The sequence below is a fragment of the Harmonia axyridis genome, chromosome 7, assembly GCF_914767665.1.
Source record: "Harmonia axyridis chromosome 7, icHarAxyr1.1, whole genome shotgun sequence".
NCBI classification, from domain to species: Eukaryota; Metazoa; Arthropoda; class Insecta; order Coleoptera; family Coccinellidae; genus Harmonia; species Harmonia axyridis.
Window position 1 is genome coordinate 35,862,928 of NC_059507.1, and position 17,396 is coordinate 35,880,323.

Genomic DNA, 17,396 nt, shown 5'->3' on the forward strand with positions numbered 1-17,396 from the left:
GTGTCTCCCACTCAACCTTTTCAAATACAGCTCGAAAATTCCTAAAATTGATTAAATCGAGATATTTGTTCAGCTTTCTCGGTGTTATGTATTTTATGTTACATAATTTAGTATAATTGCATATTTATCTGAGTTTTACTTTTTTATTGTATTGAAAATAGCAAATAGAAGTTTGTTCTTTCTTTAAAGGGGATGAAAACAATAAGATTGGCTCAATAACAGTGAAATTTCTGTTAATAGCACTTCAGAAAGGCGCCACTTGAAGATGGACCTTTCTAATAGTTTTGAAGTGTGTTTCCCACCTTTCCTTTTCAAATAAAGCTTGAAATTCGTAATATTGATTATATCGAGATATTTGTTCAGCTTTTTGGGTGTTATGTTTTTATGTTACATAATTTATTATAATTTCATATTTATTGAGTTTGACTTTGTATTGTATTGAAAATAGGAAATAGAAGTTTGTTCTTTCTTTAATGGGAAGGGAATTAAAACAATGAAACTACAGTATTACTATAACAAAAAGAAGCAAGCTCTTGCTTCTCGATATATTTTACTTCTTTACAACAAATTTACATTTCTTTCAAATACATTAACAATTGATGTTTACCTGGTTTATTTGTGTAATTGTGATGTCCAGACAAACATCAAACATTCATGTCTATAATTTATAAAAATATTTTGAGATCATTTTCTAATACATCACAGGTGTTAAACAGAATATAATATGTATCTTATCATCTCAAAATCTTCTAGCTTTTTCAAATCCCACGGTTGTGCAGAAACCTTCGAAAAAAACAAGCGTAATCTTACATGATTTTTTTCGAAGGTTTCTGCCAAAGCAGGAAATCGAAGAAATCCAACCAATATGATGTACAAAATAAATCTTTCAGAAATTCAATTTATAAATGGAGCCCTTTTAAAAGATTGCAAACGACGGGACCAAAATGAGATGGGTTTGAGAGCTGCCAAAAGGCAAATTCCAGACAGTGTTCTTCTTTGTACTTTTAACATTCTTTGGGCTTATTTAATTGAAACTTTTTGTTGATGGGTGAAGTAATAATCTGGTCTATTGAATCAGCAAGCGAGATCCTCATGAAAAGCAGGCGAAAAATAGAAGGATACGGATCTGTATGAGTATCACTCCCTGAGTTTACATATTAATCTCAAATAAAATTACCTATACTTATGAATTTCACCAACTTTTTCTCGAATACTATTACAAAATTGAAAACTTCCAAAAGATGACCAAAAAGAAATCAAGTTTTTCTTCCAACGGACGAATTCATTCAATTCCATTCAATATACAAATTGCACTTGATTGAGGGGTGGTATTTACAAGAGTGCATTTTATATACAAATTATACAGGGTAGCTCCTAAACCGACTATAGACACCGAGCGTATTCAACTCGGTTTCTTCAGTCTTTTTGGAGCTACTAAATAAATAATTTCAAATTGCCGACCAAACAAAGTCAATATATAATTCTTTATAAATATTAAATTCCTCTTACAAATATTTACAACACCGAATCTGGCCCTTGGAAGAAAATGTTGGAATATGGAAATCAGACTTGGCTCGAATAAAACAAACTCGAATCAAGCAGTTGCCAATCAGAGTTACGTTCTTTTCGAGCCTGAAACATCTCAACAGTAGAAAAAACTGTTACAGGCAAAACGACCACCAACAAATTCAAAATTTCGGGAGATCAAACGAAAGAGGTTCCTTCGAAAAAAAAAATAAATACATAGTCTAAATAAATGAAATCAAGACCAACAAAAAATAGTACTTACTGTACAAACTTAAAATTAATAAAAAATTTCTATGCGTGAAACAAAACTTAAATTGTACTTAACATACGAAAGAATCATTATATTATTATATTAAATTTTCTTGGAGATCTATATTTTGTAACAAGTGTTTTCAGGATATTCGTCCTTTGTGTTGTGTCTTGCTTAACTCGCGATCTTGTCCATCCTGGGCATTTTCGACGGCCTGGCCATTTTGCTTTTGGCCAGCTCCAACGCCGTGCTCTTTTTCAATTGCATGAAATCTGGAAAAGAAGAAAACGTGGATTAGTAATCGAGGAATGTTGGAATCCTTGGAATTACACAAATGTTTTTTTTTCGCGAATTAACATCAAAACAAAATTATCACTAAGAAAGAGGTCACATTGGGCGATAAAAATTTAAATCGAATAGTCGTTGAATGTTGAATATGCTTTATCAATCTGATCAGCATGTGAGTCAAACCAGTGTCTATTTGTCTCATTCATACAGGGAATTAAGTTTGATATGAACTATGTAATTGACCTAGTTATGATTGATTATTTATCTAATGCAGAAGCACTTCGAATAATATTTCTTAGTTTGAATAGAAATTTTCCTTAACTTCGAAACAGATGTTAATCAGAATTAATTTTTTTTAGGATATGCAGCACTATTCATGTGTACATTTTTGAGCGAACGTTATTTGATAAGCTGGCTTAGATATTTCTCCACTCGAAAATCGCGCGAATGAAGAACTGTAAAGTTCTTGCAGTACAGTTACATTGGTGACCTATACGTGAATTTTGTAACTTTGTGAATCATCCTGTGAAGAATTTGAAACTTTCTCCTTCACATAATACGTTTCTAGGTCGATCACTTCAAGGAGTGCTGTTCCTTTCACCATAAAGCCAAGATAATAATCTTATACAGGGGCAGCAAATAAATCTACGTACTCTTTTTTAGGATATTTTGATTTTGTTTCAGTTGAAAATAGTGGAATAACCATAAGAACACGAAAAAAAACTATGAGAAGTTCACGAAAAAAAAACTATGAGAAGTTCTCGAAAATAAAAAAATAGGAAAAGTATAATAGAGTCAAAAAGTTTGATTTTCCGATTTTCAGATAATCTACCATAGAGAACTGACGCTTTCCAAACCGCCAACTGGGCCAAGCCATAGCGAAATAACAGTTTCACTTGGCCCAGTTGGACCGCGTTTTTTCTTCCGATGTACAGGGGAGACAGGAAATGGAAATCGACGGGTCGAAAATCCCACGGCGATTCCGGAAGCCGGCCATTGGCGTCCGATTAACACGGGTCGTCGGGTTTTCTCACACGTGGGGCGCATTCGACCTCGCCCCTTGTTTAAGCGCTGCAGGGGTGGATCGGTTTTAATGGGTCGCTAACGAATGAACCACGCGAATCCATTTAAGACCCTGGGAACTCGGTTTTTGGGGCGCACAGGTGGGTCGCAATCGGAAACGGATACTTTTCACATGAAATTTGAAAAAAAAAACCGTTTGGCTTAATTGACGCTATATATATTTTATGAGGCACTTTGGTGCTCGGTGATCCCTGAAAATTTCAGTTTTCGGATTCAATGGTGTGGAAGAGAGGTGTATTTAAAGAACAGAGTTGACTCGAAAACTTCAAATCTAAATATCTACACCATTTTACCTCTAAAATCCTGTTGATCAATTTTAGTGAGGCCGAATGTAGAAAATTATCTTTGAAAATATTCAAAACAAAATATCATCAAGCGACAGGAAATTTTTTCGTGCCTGTTTATGTCATCATTAACACTGAAAATTTAATTTATTAAACGCGGTTAAGGTTCCATCATACAGACAATGACCTCATTCAAAGCTGCTCAAGTTTCAGATCACATAAAACTCACTTTCCCCTGAATTTTCGATTAACTAATACCGTCGACGAGAAAAAAATGTAAATAAACAATATCGAAAACAAGCCAAGTCACCTGATAGGGAGAATAAATTACCAATATCGACGAGAATTATCTCTTTCGAACCACAATAAGGAAAAATATTTGTCATTCTGAGTAAACACGTTCGGATAATAGGTAAAACAAATAACAAAGTACCAAGTGTCGATACACAAGCCACTGTATTGTGTTAAGGCGCGTTTAACGGCAAATTAGAACTACTATGTGGAAAAAGATGTACCTGAAATTGGTCAATTCCACCAGCCCATAAAGCGCACCAAACAGTCAGTTTTTCTGGATATAACGGTATTTCGACATATACTTGAGGATTGGTTTCACTCCAAATGCGGCAGTTTTGTTTGTTGACGTAGCCATTCAACCAGAAGTGCGCTTCATGGCTGAACAAAATAAAATGGACGTAGTGCGCGATACGTATTCCGCACAGAACCATTATTTTCGAAATAAAATTGCACTATTTGCAAGCGTTGTTCAGGCGTGAGTCTATTCATGATGAATTGCCAAACCAAACTGAGAATAAATCACTTGCCAGCTGTTAAATCGGTCGCAATCTTGAACAGTAATGCCAACTTGAAGTTATATACCTCGAAAAAAACACCCGTTACATATATTAAACTGTAGATATTGGTTAATTGAAAATATCGAAATTCTCAGCAAACCACTAAACTCGAAGGAACAAAAATGCAAATGACATTTGTTTACTTAAATTAAAGTCTGTTGGTACAGATTTACTGAACTTTTCTCAACAAGCTACGTTTAAAATTTCTAAAAATCCTGAAGAGCATAAAAATTATTGTCCTATTTGTTATTGACGTCCACACTTTTAACAACGATGAATGTTGTTAAATATGCAAAAAAAAGCTGTAAAAACTCTTAACCAAACGAGATTTTCGTTTATTTGTTATTCCTACCCTTAAAAAATGCTTCATTGGTCCACTCCATAGACGGATCGAATTCGAATTTCCCGCCCATAACCTCACCGTTCGCCTCTTATTTACGTCGTAACAATTGACGGACGTTCCAGGAAACGATAAGCAGGCCCCCCTCGGCCCCCCCTCCTCTTGCGTTGGTGGTACATCTAACGGATGCTGTAGTAAATAAGACGTTTATCGAAACGGTGTGTGTGTGTTTGCGCGCGTCAAGGTTGGCCTTTTTTATCGGGAGACGCGAGAGCGAAACGAAGACCGCCGTTCTTTTTTTTTCGCGTGCGTACTACAACTACTACTACGCCGCCTCCTATGATGCTTAGGTCGGTCGTACCCGGGGTCAAAGTTTGGCCCAGTTTTCGGCAGGAAGTAGTTCGCCAGATACGGTATTTGGGTATGGGTTTTTGGGACAGAGAGGAACCGCCGGGTATCTTGCGTGGGATGTGACGAAATTTTTTTTTCGCCACGTAGTTCAGGAGATTTGGCCTCGGTGTCTATACGGTTTTTTTTTAATGCTTGCTGGGATTTGTATAGCCAGAATCGCTAAAGAAGCGTCAATTGTATAATACCAAAGACTGGCATCAATTCGGCATAATTTAAACTAAATATATAAAACTATAAACTGTTAGTTTATAACGGAATGGCTGAACTCATGAAAATTATCTTAGATTTAATGGTCAAGAAAAAAATCAAAATTTGAAAAAAATACCAACTTTAGAAGAGTTGGTATTATTAAGAAGAGTTACAATGTTCACAGAAAATTCTGGCAATTACAGAAACCGCAGAATTCATCACCAACATGGCTGTTTTTCGTTCCGTGATTATGCATTCGAATGAAAGTGAAATTCTTGATTTCGATATTCAGTAGGCATACGCTTCAGAATTCAATATAAATTTGAGAGAAAGTAGTCGATATTATATTGCAAATACGCAAATGTATACAGGGAAAATGTAAATACATATGCATCAAAAACCTAATTTCTGACAGGACAATCTAATGCTTTCACTAGTTATTATAAAATATAATGATAGAAAATAAATTCAACAATTCTCCAACAATTATGCTCAGAATATTTCGATAATTCAATCAATATAACGATACCAGTATCCTACTTTCCTAAATTGGAGATACAAAACAGATTACTCGTAGCATTTCAAGAAAAAAAGCTCTATAAATATGGTCCAATAAACGCTTCATTTTTGAAATACATGGTGTCTAAGTTTGGTTTTTTTTTTTAGTTTTTCATCTTAGAACCTTCCCTTCTCAATATATTCAGCTTAAACTTGCCATAGGTATTCCAATTTGATGTTTTCTTCATGTTATATTCTAATTTTGAATGAAAATCTACAAGGTGATATTTTTTCTGGAACAGTGCCTGCTTCTTTTTTTAGAACACCAGTGGAGCACTGGAAATTGGAAAAATGTGTAAAGAAACTTTGGTATAGCACTACACTTTTTGGTTCCTTGTAGTTTTGTCATATGCGCTACCAATTTCGAGAAGAAAAATTTTAAAAATTCTCTAGTCTAAGGAGAATCCAAATTATTATAAAGTTCCAGTAAGTGAGCTGTAATGAATAAATTAATTATGAGTTCTGGTTCTACCAATCTGTAGCGGAGATTAATAAAGATTCGATAAACTGGTAGAATCATCACAAAAAAGTAGGACTACAAGAAATCTCGAAAACAAAGCGTTTGCAGGACCATGCTTATAGGACTTTTTTCTTCAAATTTCCTTTGTACTTTCAATTTAGGAACAACCTCCATGTATGATTATAAAAATTTTTCAAACGTCAAAAAGAATTAGGCAGGCTTTTTCAATGATCAATCATTCTGCGGCACCTACCTTGTCTCAATAGATTGTATGTAGATTAAAAAAAAAGCTCTCATTATATTTGTCTAACGTAGCGCCCGGTTCGAAAGTAGTACGCGAAACAACAAGCTTACAGGGCACAATGTCCTTGTTTTTCTCTAATTTGTCCACTATGAACGCTTCGCCGAGCACCTTCAATACTTTCTTTTCTAGCCTCTCCTCGAGAGAAAGATCGACGACGAAAAAAACCTGAATAGGAGATTTTCTAAGGGCCCTTTGAATCCAAGACATTGGAGTTTTCTCGGACGGAAGGGGCAGTTGAAAGGATTCTGGGTCATGCGGCAAGTTAAATATATAACGCGCAGCGTCGATGAATAATAAATGGTAATGGGAGGACAAAGAAGGCAACGCGTTTCTTGCCGAACACGTGTCGAGAGTTCAATTATTCCCCCTGCGAAACCCCTCGCTCCGAACGCCGCTGTTTTTCTCACGATGACTGGGGAGATGCTCACGTGGTTGTCCGGCCTTTGTGCCCAATGATGAGAGTCCGGGATGACCTGGATTTCCTATGCGATCGTGTGGGAAGCGAACTTTTCCGCACGGCTCGGGAAGTGATAGCTTCGTGCACCCCATTTGAGGAGTTGGTGGATTTTTCTTTGTAAAGGGTGTTTTTTTTAGAGCTATAGAACTTTAAATTGCAATAAAACAACTATAGATTATTCGATTCACATTAATTTTATTTATCCGCAAGATAATCTTGTGGCATTACATTTTAAATATGATTTCTGGCATATGACCGCCACGGCTGGCTCGGATGTATTTCAATCTGGACGTCCAATTTTCGATGACTTTTTCAAGATTATCTTGCGGATAAATAAAATTCATGTCAATCGAAAAATCCATCGTTGTTTTATTGCAATTTAAAGTTCTATAGCTCTAAAAAAAAAACACCCTTCAGTTTATTCAATATTTTCTACATCCAAATAACGTCCCTTGTTTGATTTTAAATTTTTTGACTGTTAATTTTTTTCGTGAGATATTAATATTTTTATTTGCTCAAAACATACTACTGTATATTTGAAAGGGTTTGAAAAATCAGACAAATAGTTCAACTGTAATTGTGATTTGTGAATCATCGATATAATCGATGAATACATTTTTCGTTGGAAAATTCGATGGAAGTTTGTTTTAGCTTCATCATACAAAGATACATAGATTATAAAGGGTTTCAATAAGATATTTCAATTCGATTAGACCGCCATCTGGACAGCTGTACTCTTCGAAGCTGTCATATTTTGACATTTGACAAGTAAAAACTACTAAAAATGGACGATACATTTGTTATTTCTCGAAGAGGTTATCACAATTGGCCACCGAGATCTTGTGATTTTAAACCTTTAGACTGTTTTTTTTCGGCCACATCCAAGTAAGAGACCTTTTATAATAACATAACCTTAATCGGTCATGACTAAAATTTGACAAATAACAGATATTACCCATGACATAGAAAAAACAATTCAAGAATATCCAAATGTATTTCTAACCAGCAATTTACATAAACCTATGGAATGATAATGAGAACACCCAATGTTAAGCCGTCTCCGTACCAGCCTTCACTTTCAAAGCGCTAGCTAGATCTCGTCTCTAATTTAATCTCCGTACAAGACAGCAGCGTTATAAAAAAACGTTCCACGATCTCCCGCCAAGAGAACGAACCTAACCTCAAACGATCGGTCGAAAATCTCGGCGCGTTGAACGTTTCAGGAAGAAGAAGAAAATTGCCGCACGTAGCGTTGGCGTGATTTCTGTGGAATGTGGGGCAGGAGGGGAGGCAGAGTGGGTTTGGAGGCGCGTCCCAAAGCTGCAACACGATCTGTGTGTGTGTCGTAATAATAGAAATATTCGGAGATACGAGATTCAAGTCGGCTTCCCTTTCGTTGCAATGGAGTTCGTTGATACTTTAGTGGGTCAAGTATTCGGCCAGATCTGGCACTTCCGAGTATACGGGCATGACCCGGTAACGGGATACGCCTATGTTTCGTGAAAAAAAAAATTATTTTTAATGACTACGACAAACTTCAAGGGAGAAACGCGGTGAAAAAGTTCTTCTTAAAAACTGACTACATATTTATTGTTTTGAAACTGGTCGATATATTCCAATGAAATTTGGTGGGTGTCAGGACGTAGTTATTGCGCATTTATTGACTTAAAATCAAGAATTTTACATTGTCGCGCATACGGTTAATAATTTCCTGCTTTTTTTAGAGGGAGAAAAATGATACGCCACTGAGAAATTTCAAGCTGAGAATCGTTTTCGAATCGCCCTCAAAGTAATACAAATAGATAGAGGGAGCATACGTCATTTTCAGTAAGCAAATTTTGTCCCCAACATGAACTATCAAATTTTACATAAGGTGCGTGGAAATGAAAACATATCAGTGATACGATATTTCACTAAATTTGCGAGTTTCTCCTCAAAAAACGAACTTGTCCCATAGAGAATCAACGTTTTATATTAAGTTTGTATTAAGTTGGTTTTCTGATATATTTAGGCATTAATTACATATATTTTGAGTTAATATAAAACGTTGATTCACTATGGGATATAAGAAGTGCGTTCTTCGTGGAGAAACTCGCGAATTGACTGAAATATCGTATCACTGATATATTTTCATTTCCGCGCGCTCCATGTCAAATTTGATAGTCCATGTTGGGGACAAAATTTGCTTACTGAAAATGACATACGCTACCTCTATCTATGTTTATTACTCTGAGTTATCACCCAATCAGTTTGACACATCTTTAAGCCCGCAGTTAACTGAATTTTCTCTGCCAAAATAAACATAATTTTTTTTGGGTCACATCCAAACAGATCTAACTCTTTCGGGGTACATTTTAGGATGTTAAAGTTTCCTTTTATTTTTTCAACCCCTTGAATCAAACTCTGTAAGGAGTAAGCCCTAAATTACCAAACGCGCAATCTTCTCACGTTGGCCGACTTTTCCAACATTCACCACGACTCTCTCACGTGGAAACGCCCCATTCCCACAATTGTTTCCATTTCCCGGATACGCCGATTACAGCCTTTTGCATATGCAAAAGAGCGAAATCGTTTAAAGCCCCGTCCCCACCTGAACTATCTGCATATTCGGTTAAACGAAATCGTTTCTGCGCGATACGCCGGACAAAGGGAAGAACGTCCCTAATGATCTTTGCTAATATTCATCACCCCCCTCCCTCTCCTAGGCCAACTAGACTAGAGGAAGGGTCGAGACCCCGGTCAAGTGTTGACGGATACCGTCCGTCAAATTTGACAGTTGTAAAGGTTTGCGGAAAGCGCGACAAAAGAACTACGATTAATTGACGCATTGTCAGAGGGCTTTCTGTAAGGTTGATGCGGCGAATGGGGTTTGCAACGGATGCTGCGTCGCTAATAGAAAATAGTAAATAGACTGGACCAGTATTTCTCTCTTTGGAAATTGGAGACGAGGGAGGGTCTTGCATCTCGAATCGCCGTAACGTTTTCTCAACTGCTTCTCGATCGTGGAACGGCCAATTTGCGTTTTTACGGTTAGTTGTGTTTCTGACAAGTGCGGAAAGTGGTAAAGGGTGTTTTTTTAGAGCTATAGAACTTTAAGTTGCAATAAAACAACGATGGATTATTCGATTGACATGAATTTCATTTATCCGCAAGATAATCTTGTGGCATTACATTTTAAATATGATTTCTAGCATATGACCGCCACGGCTGGCTCGGATGTAGTCCAATCTGGACGTCCAATTTTCGATGACTTTTTCCAACATTTGTGGCCGTATATCGGCAATAACACGGCGAATGTTGTCTTCCAAATGGTCATGGGTTTGTGGCTTATCCGCATAGACCAATGACTTTACATAGCCCCACAGAATGTAGTCTAGCGGTGTTAAATCACAAGATCTTGGAGGCCAATTCACAGGTCCAAAACGTGAAATTAGGCGGTCACCAAACGTGTCTTTCAATAAATCGATTGTGGCACGAGCTGTGTGCCGTCTTGTTGGAACCACAGCTCCTGGACATCATGGTTGTTCAACTCAGGAATGAAAAAGTTAGTAATCAAGGCTCTATACCGATCACCATTGACTGTAACGTTCTGGCCATCATCGTTTTTGAAGAAGTACGGACCAATGATTCCACCAGCCCATAAAGCGCACCAGACAGTCAGTTTTCTGGATGTAACGGTGTTTCGACATTCATTTGAGGATTAGCTTCACTCCAAATGCGGCAGTTTTGTTTGTTGACGTAGCCAGTCAACCATATGTGCGCTTCATCGCTAAACAAAATAAAATCAAGTCAATCTCAAGCCAAGTAGCTTGAAAGTCAAGCCAAGCCGTGAATCCCTATTTATATTTATCGTGAACGTGCAGTTAATCGTGTTATGCAAGTACACCAAAGAAGCCATCATGTTTGTTGAAGTCAACTGCTACTTGGACCAAATTACAGTTTCAAGAGAACGCAGCATTCACGCATAAACGTGCGCAATAGAAATAGCTGGGGTTTTTCTCGCAGCGTGTGGGAAAGTTATTTTGCGACTTTCGTCTACGTGCGGAAAATGGGTTGAAAGCGTACGCTCGTAGAAAAACACAATTTTTCAGATCGGGAATGGAAACGTTTTTGAAAATACCATCTTAGTACTCTAAACTGGCCGTACGCCTTTCGACACATGACAAACGCCCGATAAATACGATCCTACCGCGCGTTAACTGCCGGCCCATCATTCTTCTGGCTGCTCGCGCGCAAACACAAAACGAAAACAATAACAGAGAGATCGAGCGAGCTTAGGAAACCCGGCTACTGGGCGATAAATCAAGTGGTCATGTTCGCAAGCAGCGGTTTCTAATTGAAAAAAAACGGGGGCCGTTTAAAGCCACGCAACTAGAAGAGCGAGCACAACACATCTCGGATCGCTATCGGGGTTCGGTTACGGAGGGGTCAATTGATATCTGCGAAAAGTTCAAGATCGCGCGAATCGAGAACATCTCTAGATGTGGCAGATGTGCGATTGACGATCGCAAGTCGTTTCGGATGGATGTGGGTTGCGAAAATCTAGGACGGAAAACATTCCTAGAGTCGAAGGTCGATGAATATTCAGAATTCGAATGGGAATAGAGCGGTGTCAGCGTTCTATGGTCTGAATGAATCGATTTTCCGTCAGACTGTGTGTCCTGCATCTTCGATTTGTGTTACGTATATACGAATTGTATACATTCGCTGGCTTGGTGCAAAACTATCCTAAGTCGATTTCGCAAGAAGTCGAGATATTCGCCGTCAAAGGTTCATACTCCTTTTATTTTGGTCAAGTCCATAAATTCGAAAAGGACTCCGCACGTTTAGTAAGGGAAATGGCTTTCCGTAAATTTGGCTGAATTTTTGATATGTTGTAGTTCTTGATGAACTGATCAGAAGTGCCTACAGCCACAAAGCTCAAAAATGGACAGTTTTCGAGATATGGAGCTTTGAAAATGGATTTTTTGCAATTTTCGGGGTTTTTGCTCATCAATCGGGGAGCTCTCATTTCTGGTTGGGATGGAATTTGGATGTTCGGCGGCCAGAACCCCACTGAGAAATGATCTTCCTTGGTTATATTAGGCACCGCCATCGATAATTTTTTATACACTGCTCCACATTGGCTATGAAATGAGATACAAATCCAAGATCTTCCATAAATCTTTTCATGCCACAAGATGACGCCAGAATAATTCACATGACCGAGAAACGACATATTGTGAGATTTTTTCAAGAGAGACCATAATAACTGAATTCTCATATATCTGATGTCCAATTAGGACATAGGGAATACTTTTTAAAAAAAAATTGTGTTTTTCATTTTTCTTCTATGATTCAGTTTTTAATTTTGAATGAATCCTGTTTCAACTGCTGTATTGAACAGAATTGTTTTTGAAATATCAATTTGAAAATGGAAATGTAGGAAATCAGTATTCTGTTCTGTTTCCGTATTTATATTTTCGAAGTAGAAGAATGTGAAAATATCCTAGAAATTCTGAGAAATGATGATGGAGAACAGGAAATTCAAGCGCATCGAACAAAAAAATGTATTCCACTTACAACATAAATCATAAAAAAAAAATTCAAATAAGTAAAAAACAATAGAATTGAATAGTTTCTGTACATTCTGAAACATAAAATAGGAAATTCTTAGGCGTTGTGAAAAAAAAAATTAAGAAAATAATTAACCAAGATCGAATAAAAAATTCTACAACTATTCACATGAAATCTAGTACAAAGCTATAAATAGCTTATAATTTTATTTTTGCTGACTGCGTTTTTCAAGTATTCGTCCGTTAGAGATATAAGGACCAACCTATCTTGTGTCAATATCAACATCGATATTCATACCGTACGCTCCCCGCATAAAAAAATTTACGACCACGAAAGCGTCCTTATAAGAAGAAAACTCCGAAGAGCCACCGCCGTTGGTTGTTGACAAACATCGGTGCCGTACAAAAACAACATCTGCTTTTAATATTCAGGCACGGATGGACTCGAAGTCAACGTCCTCAAACCATAACATTACCGCAAGTGACACATCAAGCGGTCGTTTTAACCTCTCTCGGCTCAACGGAGAGGTTAACTCGAGTACATCACCATTACGACGGTTATATGCGGGTTGGATATAATAATCGCCTATTTACCTCTCGATCTTCTTGCGTGAGCTGAATAGGATTTATTGGCTTCGGGCAGATCACGCCCGAAGGTATCCACCGTTGGTCCTGCAAGGCGGATTTATCTTTGGGTTTCGAAGGCTGAAAATCTGGTGATCAAGGAAATAATGCAATATGTGGCAACTACGTGATTTTTTTAACGCCAACCATAGTAATAAACATAGAGGAAGTATACACAATTTTTAATTAGAATGTATATTATATTGAATGATATATATTCATTTGAGTGATTCCCGATTAAATATGCAAGTTTGATTATTTGGAATCCGATATTTTTCCTAATTGTCAATTTTATAATAAGCAGAATATTTATTATTTTCTGTATCTACCTGCTGAAATCCAAGGTTTGGCAACTTTTGCTCTCCTAGTGTCATCGGTTGTTTCACGTCGCGACGTGAAACCACCGATGACACTAGATGTCATAGATGACATGCCCACCCTGTACACACTGAATGTTTCCATTTTGAAGGTATTCCCTTCATTTATGCTAAGCTGAAATCTGATTCTTTCATCGAAACATTGGAAATAATCATACTTTTATTCGGCGTAGAACATGAACCAGAATTAAAAACTTCTCCCTTCTGATTAAGGATCTATGGAGCTGAATGGTGCTTTACCCAGTTTTCTGATGTCCCATACGTTTCAAACTTATTAATATTTATTTTAATCTTCTAGTGTTAGTTCGGCATATTCCTTAGTGCCGTTATTTTAAAATTAACTACCACATTTTTATTTAGCCAAAAAGATACAAGGTTAACGATCCGATGGTGAAAATCAATTCAGCATCAGTATGTGCAACCTGCCAAATCATTTAAGACCATTCTCGGTTCGATTAGCAAAGGTGTCAAAATAGCGTATCGTATTCAAACAGATCGGATATCAGATCGGCCGAAATTAACAGTTGTGAACTTTCGAATATAACAGAGGCACCGTAATGGGTACTGGGCTGTGATGAATATAATTATGCGCGCTGCACCACTGTTGCTGCATCTAGCAGTCGAGAGAACGACCTTACACTTTCGACGTTCCATTATTTTGCAGTGGGTCGTTAAGTGTTTCGACAGAGACTCGGCCGATCGTAAATCCCAAGGTTTTCTTCTACTCTATTACGACATTCGGCGTCGTAAAACGAGCTAGGAAAAATGAGGTTGGAGCGTTACTAAGCACCGTTCTCGTTGAAAAAATATTGAGATATTTTAAGATTATTGGAAATGAGATTTAATCACCGACACTGTTAGAAATTAGTCTTTTTTGTTGACACCCATAGAGTAATAAACATAGAGGGAGTATACGCAACTTTTACATGTCTCCAACATGGTTAGGTTACGTTGTCGGATTGTGATATATTTTCAAATCCACAATTCCACAATCGTTATGAATGTATTTTATATTGAATGAAATATATTTATTTGGGTGATTCCCGATTCCATATGCAAATTTGAATATTTGGAATCCGATATTTTTCCTTATTGTCGAATTCATAGAAAGCTCAATTTTTCTGTGCTCATCAACAGTTGAAACCATAGAAATATTGAGAATTTTAGGTAAAAAAAGGTTTCTAACCATTTTCTATTATTTATATTGATACGAATCATACGATATTTTATATTTTTGAAATAATGAGAAATTAAGCTTTCAAAAAATGGCACAGAAATTTAGTGTTCCCATTTGAAAAAACGTAACTTTGGGTCATAGCTTCGTAATTAAAAACCCTTTTGAGAATATGAGCACGCCACTGGATTTTTCGTAAAAAAGTGCCTGTATAATGTTTTAATTTCAGAGCTCTATCATCAGGATTAGCGGATATATAAATGTTTCTCGATATCGCCATTTTTCGAATTTTCGCTGTTTCAAACAGCAATATCAGAAATAGCGATAGCAATTTGAAAAAATGTCAATGACTTTAGAGCCGAAACATCAATATGACTAAAACGTCAAAAGATGCGCATCTTGAAATAAATTTGAAGTGTCCGCGGATTTTGTCGATAAGCTTTTCCTTTTCAAGGTAATGAATTTAACCCTTACTTTATGTACAGACTGTTTTTGGTGACCACGTTCACACTTGAGAAGATTATCGTATTTTTCAACCTAAACTGTAAAATTCAATGAAGCTCCAAAAACGCCTACAGTTTCTTTCTAAACTTCAACGCACAGTATCCCATAAACAATGCACCAATGGCTTATAATTCATTGGAACTTTTTTCCTTAAAATGATCCGGAAGATGCAATTATAGAGCATTCAATTACGTTGCAAGTATTTCTTTTCACTTCCGTTCAACTTAAAAAAAAATCTAATTACCCGAGTCCGTACCAAAGAAAATAGTTAATCGTAATAATTATTGAACCAGATTTTCCCACCGTAAGTCACATACCGCCTTACGCACATACAAACAGGTATAATATCTCATCGACCTCGACAAAGAAGAAGGAAAAAAAAAAGGTAAAGAAATGTAATTGTACACACATCTCTCTCCCAGTCATCATCATCATCATCTGCGCGTCCGTCACAAAGAGTATAATTACGACGCATATAGATACCCACCAACAACAACATGTTTTTACCGCCTCGTTCTACTATACTATACGTTTCGTGTGTGTGTAAAGTAAACATACGTAGAAGAGCGAGAGAAAAAAAAATCGAGCGGGAATCGGAGGAGACGCGTAAAACGCGTTTCTAGTACTTCCCACGAGTGTGTTTGTGTCGTGATCGATGACGTAATTGTCCCCTCTTTGCGCCTCGCCTCGCCGCCGCGACCCAGGCCATCCATCATCTTCTCGATTTGGACCAGAATCTGGCTTGGAGCCAGGACAGGAGCGGGCCACTATGTATGATGACTCTCATTCAGTTCGGGAGGAGAACGCGAGAATTTTCGCGGTTGCTCGTAGCCTTGGACCGGTGTGGTTGTCGTTGGGCCGATAGGTGGCGCTGATGTGACGGTCGAAGCGTTTCGATCTCGAATCGAAAATAGATCGATTTTGCAGTTCAACAAAACAACGTCTTTACCTAATGGAAATTCGTTTAAATTGATATTGAAGGACAATTTTTAGATATACACTTCGTATCAGATGTATGACAATTGTTTTGAATAATAATAATGGCAATATCGGTAAATTACAACAAAAGTAAAACAGTAATAGAGAAAAATTTTCGGAGCAGCTAAAAAACAAAATATTTTCCGAGGTAAACGTTTGTGATTTCGTTTTGCAAAATCTTTTTTTTTTATCTTGATTGAAAATCCATGTCACGTTTATACAAGGTTATTCATAAAAAGATGTCTTGAGTTTGTGAGAGGATTCCTTACCGAAAGTAAGGATAGTTTGTCACATAAATTTTTCTCGAATTCTCACTAGCTCTTAACATATACCGCTTCAAAGGATAGAAAAATTCAAAGATTTTTTCTTATGAAGCGATAATATTATCGAAACATAACCAAATTTTTTCTCAAGTCTCCGTATGAGGGGTTGAAATCTACAACCTCTCGCAATATTTGCCTCAAATCTTTTCGATTCATAAAGATATTGAAACAATTTCAGTACCAGTGCTCTGTGCATTTTAAATTTTTGAGCTATCTTCCATTTTTGTTACAATAATGATAGAATTTGAATAAATCGAAGCAGAACAAAAAATCAACTCAATTCAAAAATCATCAGCCAATTATATGACCAAGTTGAAGTATAACCAAACCTAATGCAATTTTTCAATGATGATAATTATTACCTACCAGCTTAAAAGTTGAAAACAAAGAAGAATTTATACGATTAACTATGCTTCTTTTCTGGTAGAGAAGTCCACTCAATAATTGAAGACATTTATTTATGAATCACCCTGTATTACAGATGTCATTCGTTTCAGTGGATATCGTTTCCACTGATACATTAGGCATTACAATATACAATTTTATTCCAATGCGTTGTTATTTAAAGTTTAAAGTGTCTAAATAATTATGTTAATAGATATATCGCTGTTACCTTATTTTGGCATTTTAATTTTCGTGAAATTGAAAGTATCATTATAGAGACGTCGGTGAAACAATAAACCAAACCATATTTTGGTTAACAAGGTTCAACAGAATATATAGCCAATAAAACTACAATTCCAGCTCAAAGGGCGCTCAGCTTAAAGGCCAAAGCATTAGTATTTCACATAAAAGACCTTATAGATTCAAAAATCATGGTAGACCAAAATTATCTCCACATAGTAAGCCGCCTTTCCAA

The 17,396-nt window shown here is 36.8% G+C and overlaps 1 protein-coding gene across 1 annotated transcript in view; it reads right to left on the minus strand.

Annotated features, from left to right (window-relative positions):
- Positions 1–507: 507 nt before the first annotated feature.
- The window catches only part of LOC123685007, a 32,819-nt gene continuing 15,930 nt past the window's right edge, over positions 508–17,396 (minus strand). Inside the window, exon 2 of the mRNA XM_045624555.1 lies at positions 508–2,049. Within this exon, the coding sequence (XP_045480511.1) occupies positions 1,952–2,049 (98 nt within the window). The 3' untranslated portion in view covers positions 508–1,951. The remainder of the gene's footprint in view (positions 2,050–17,396) is intronic.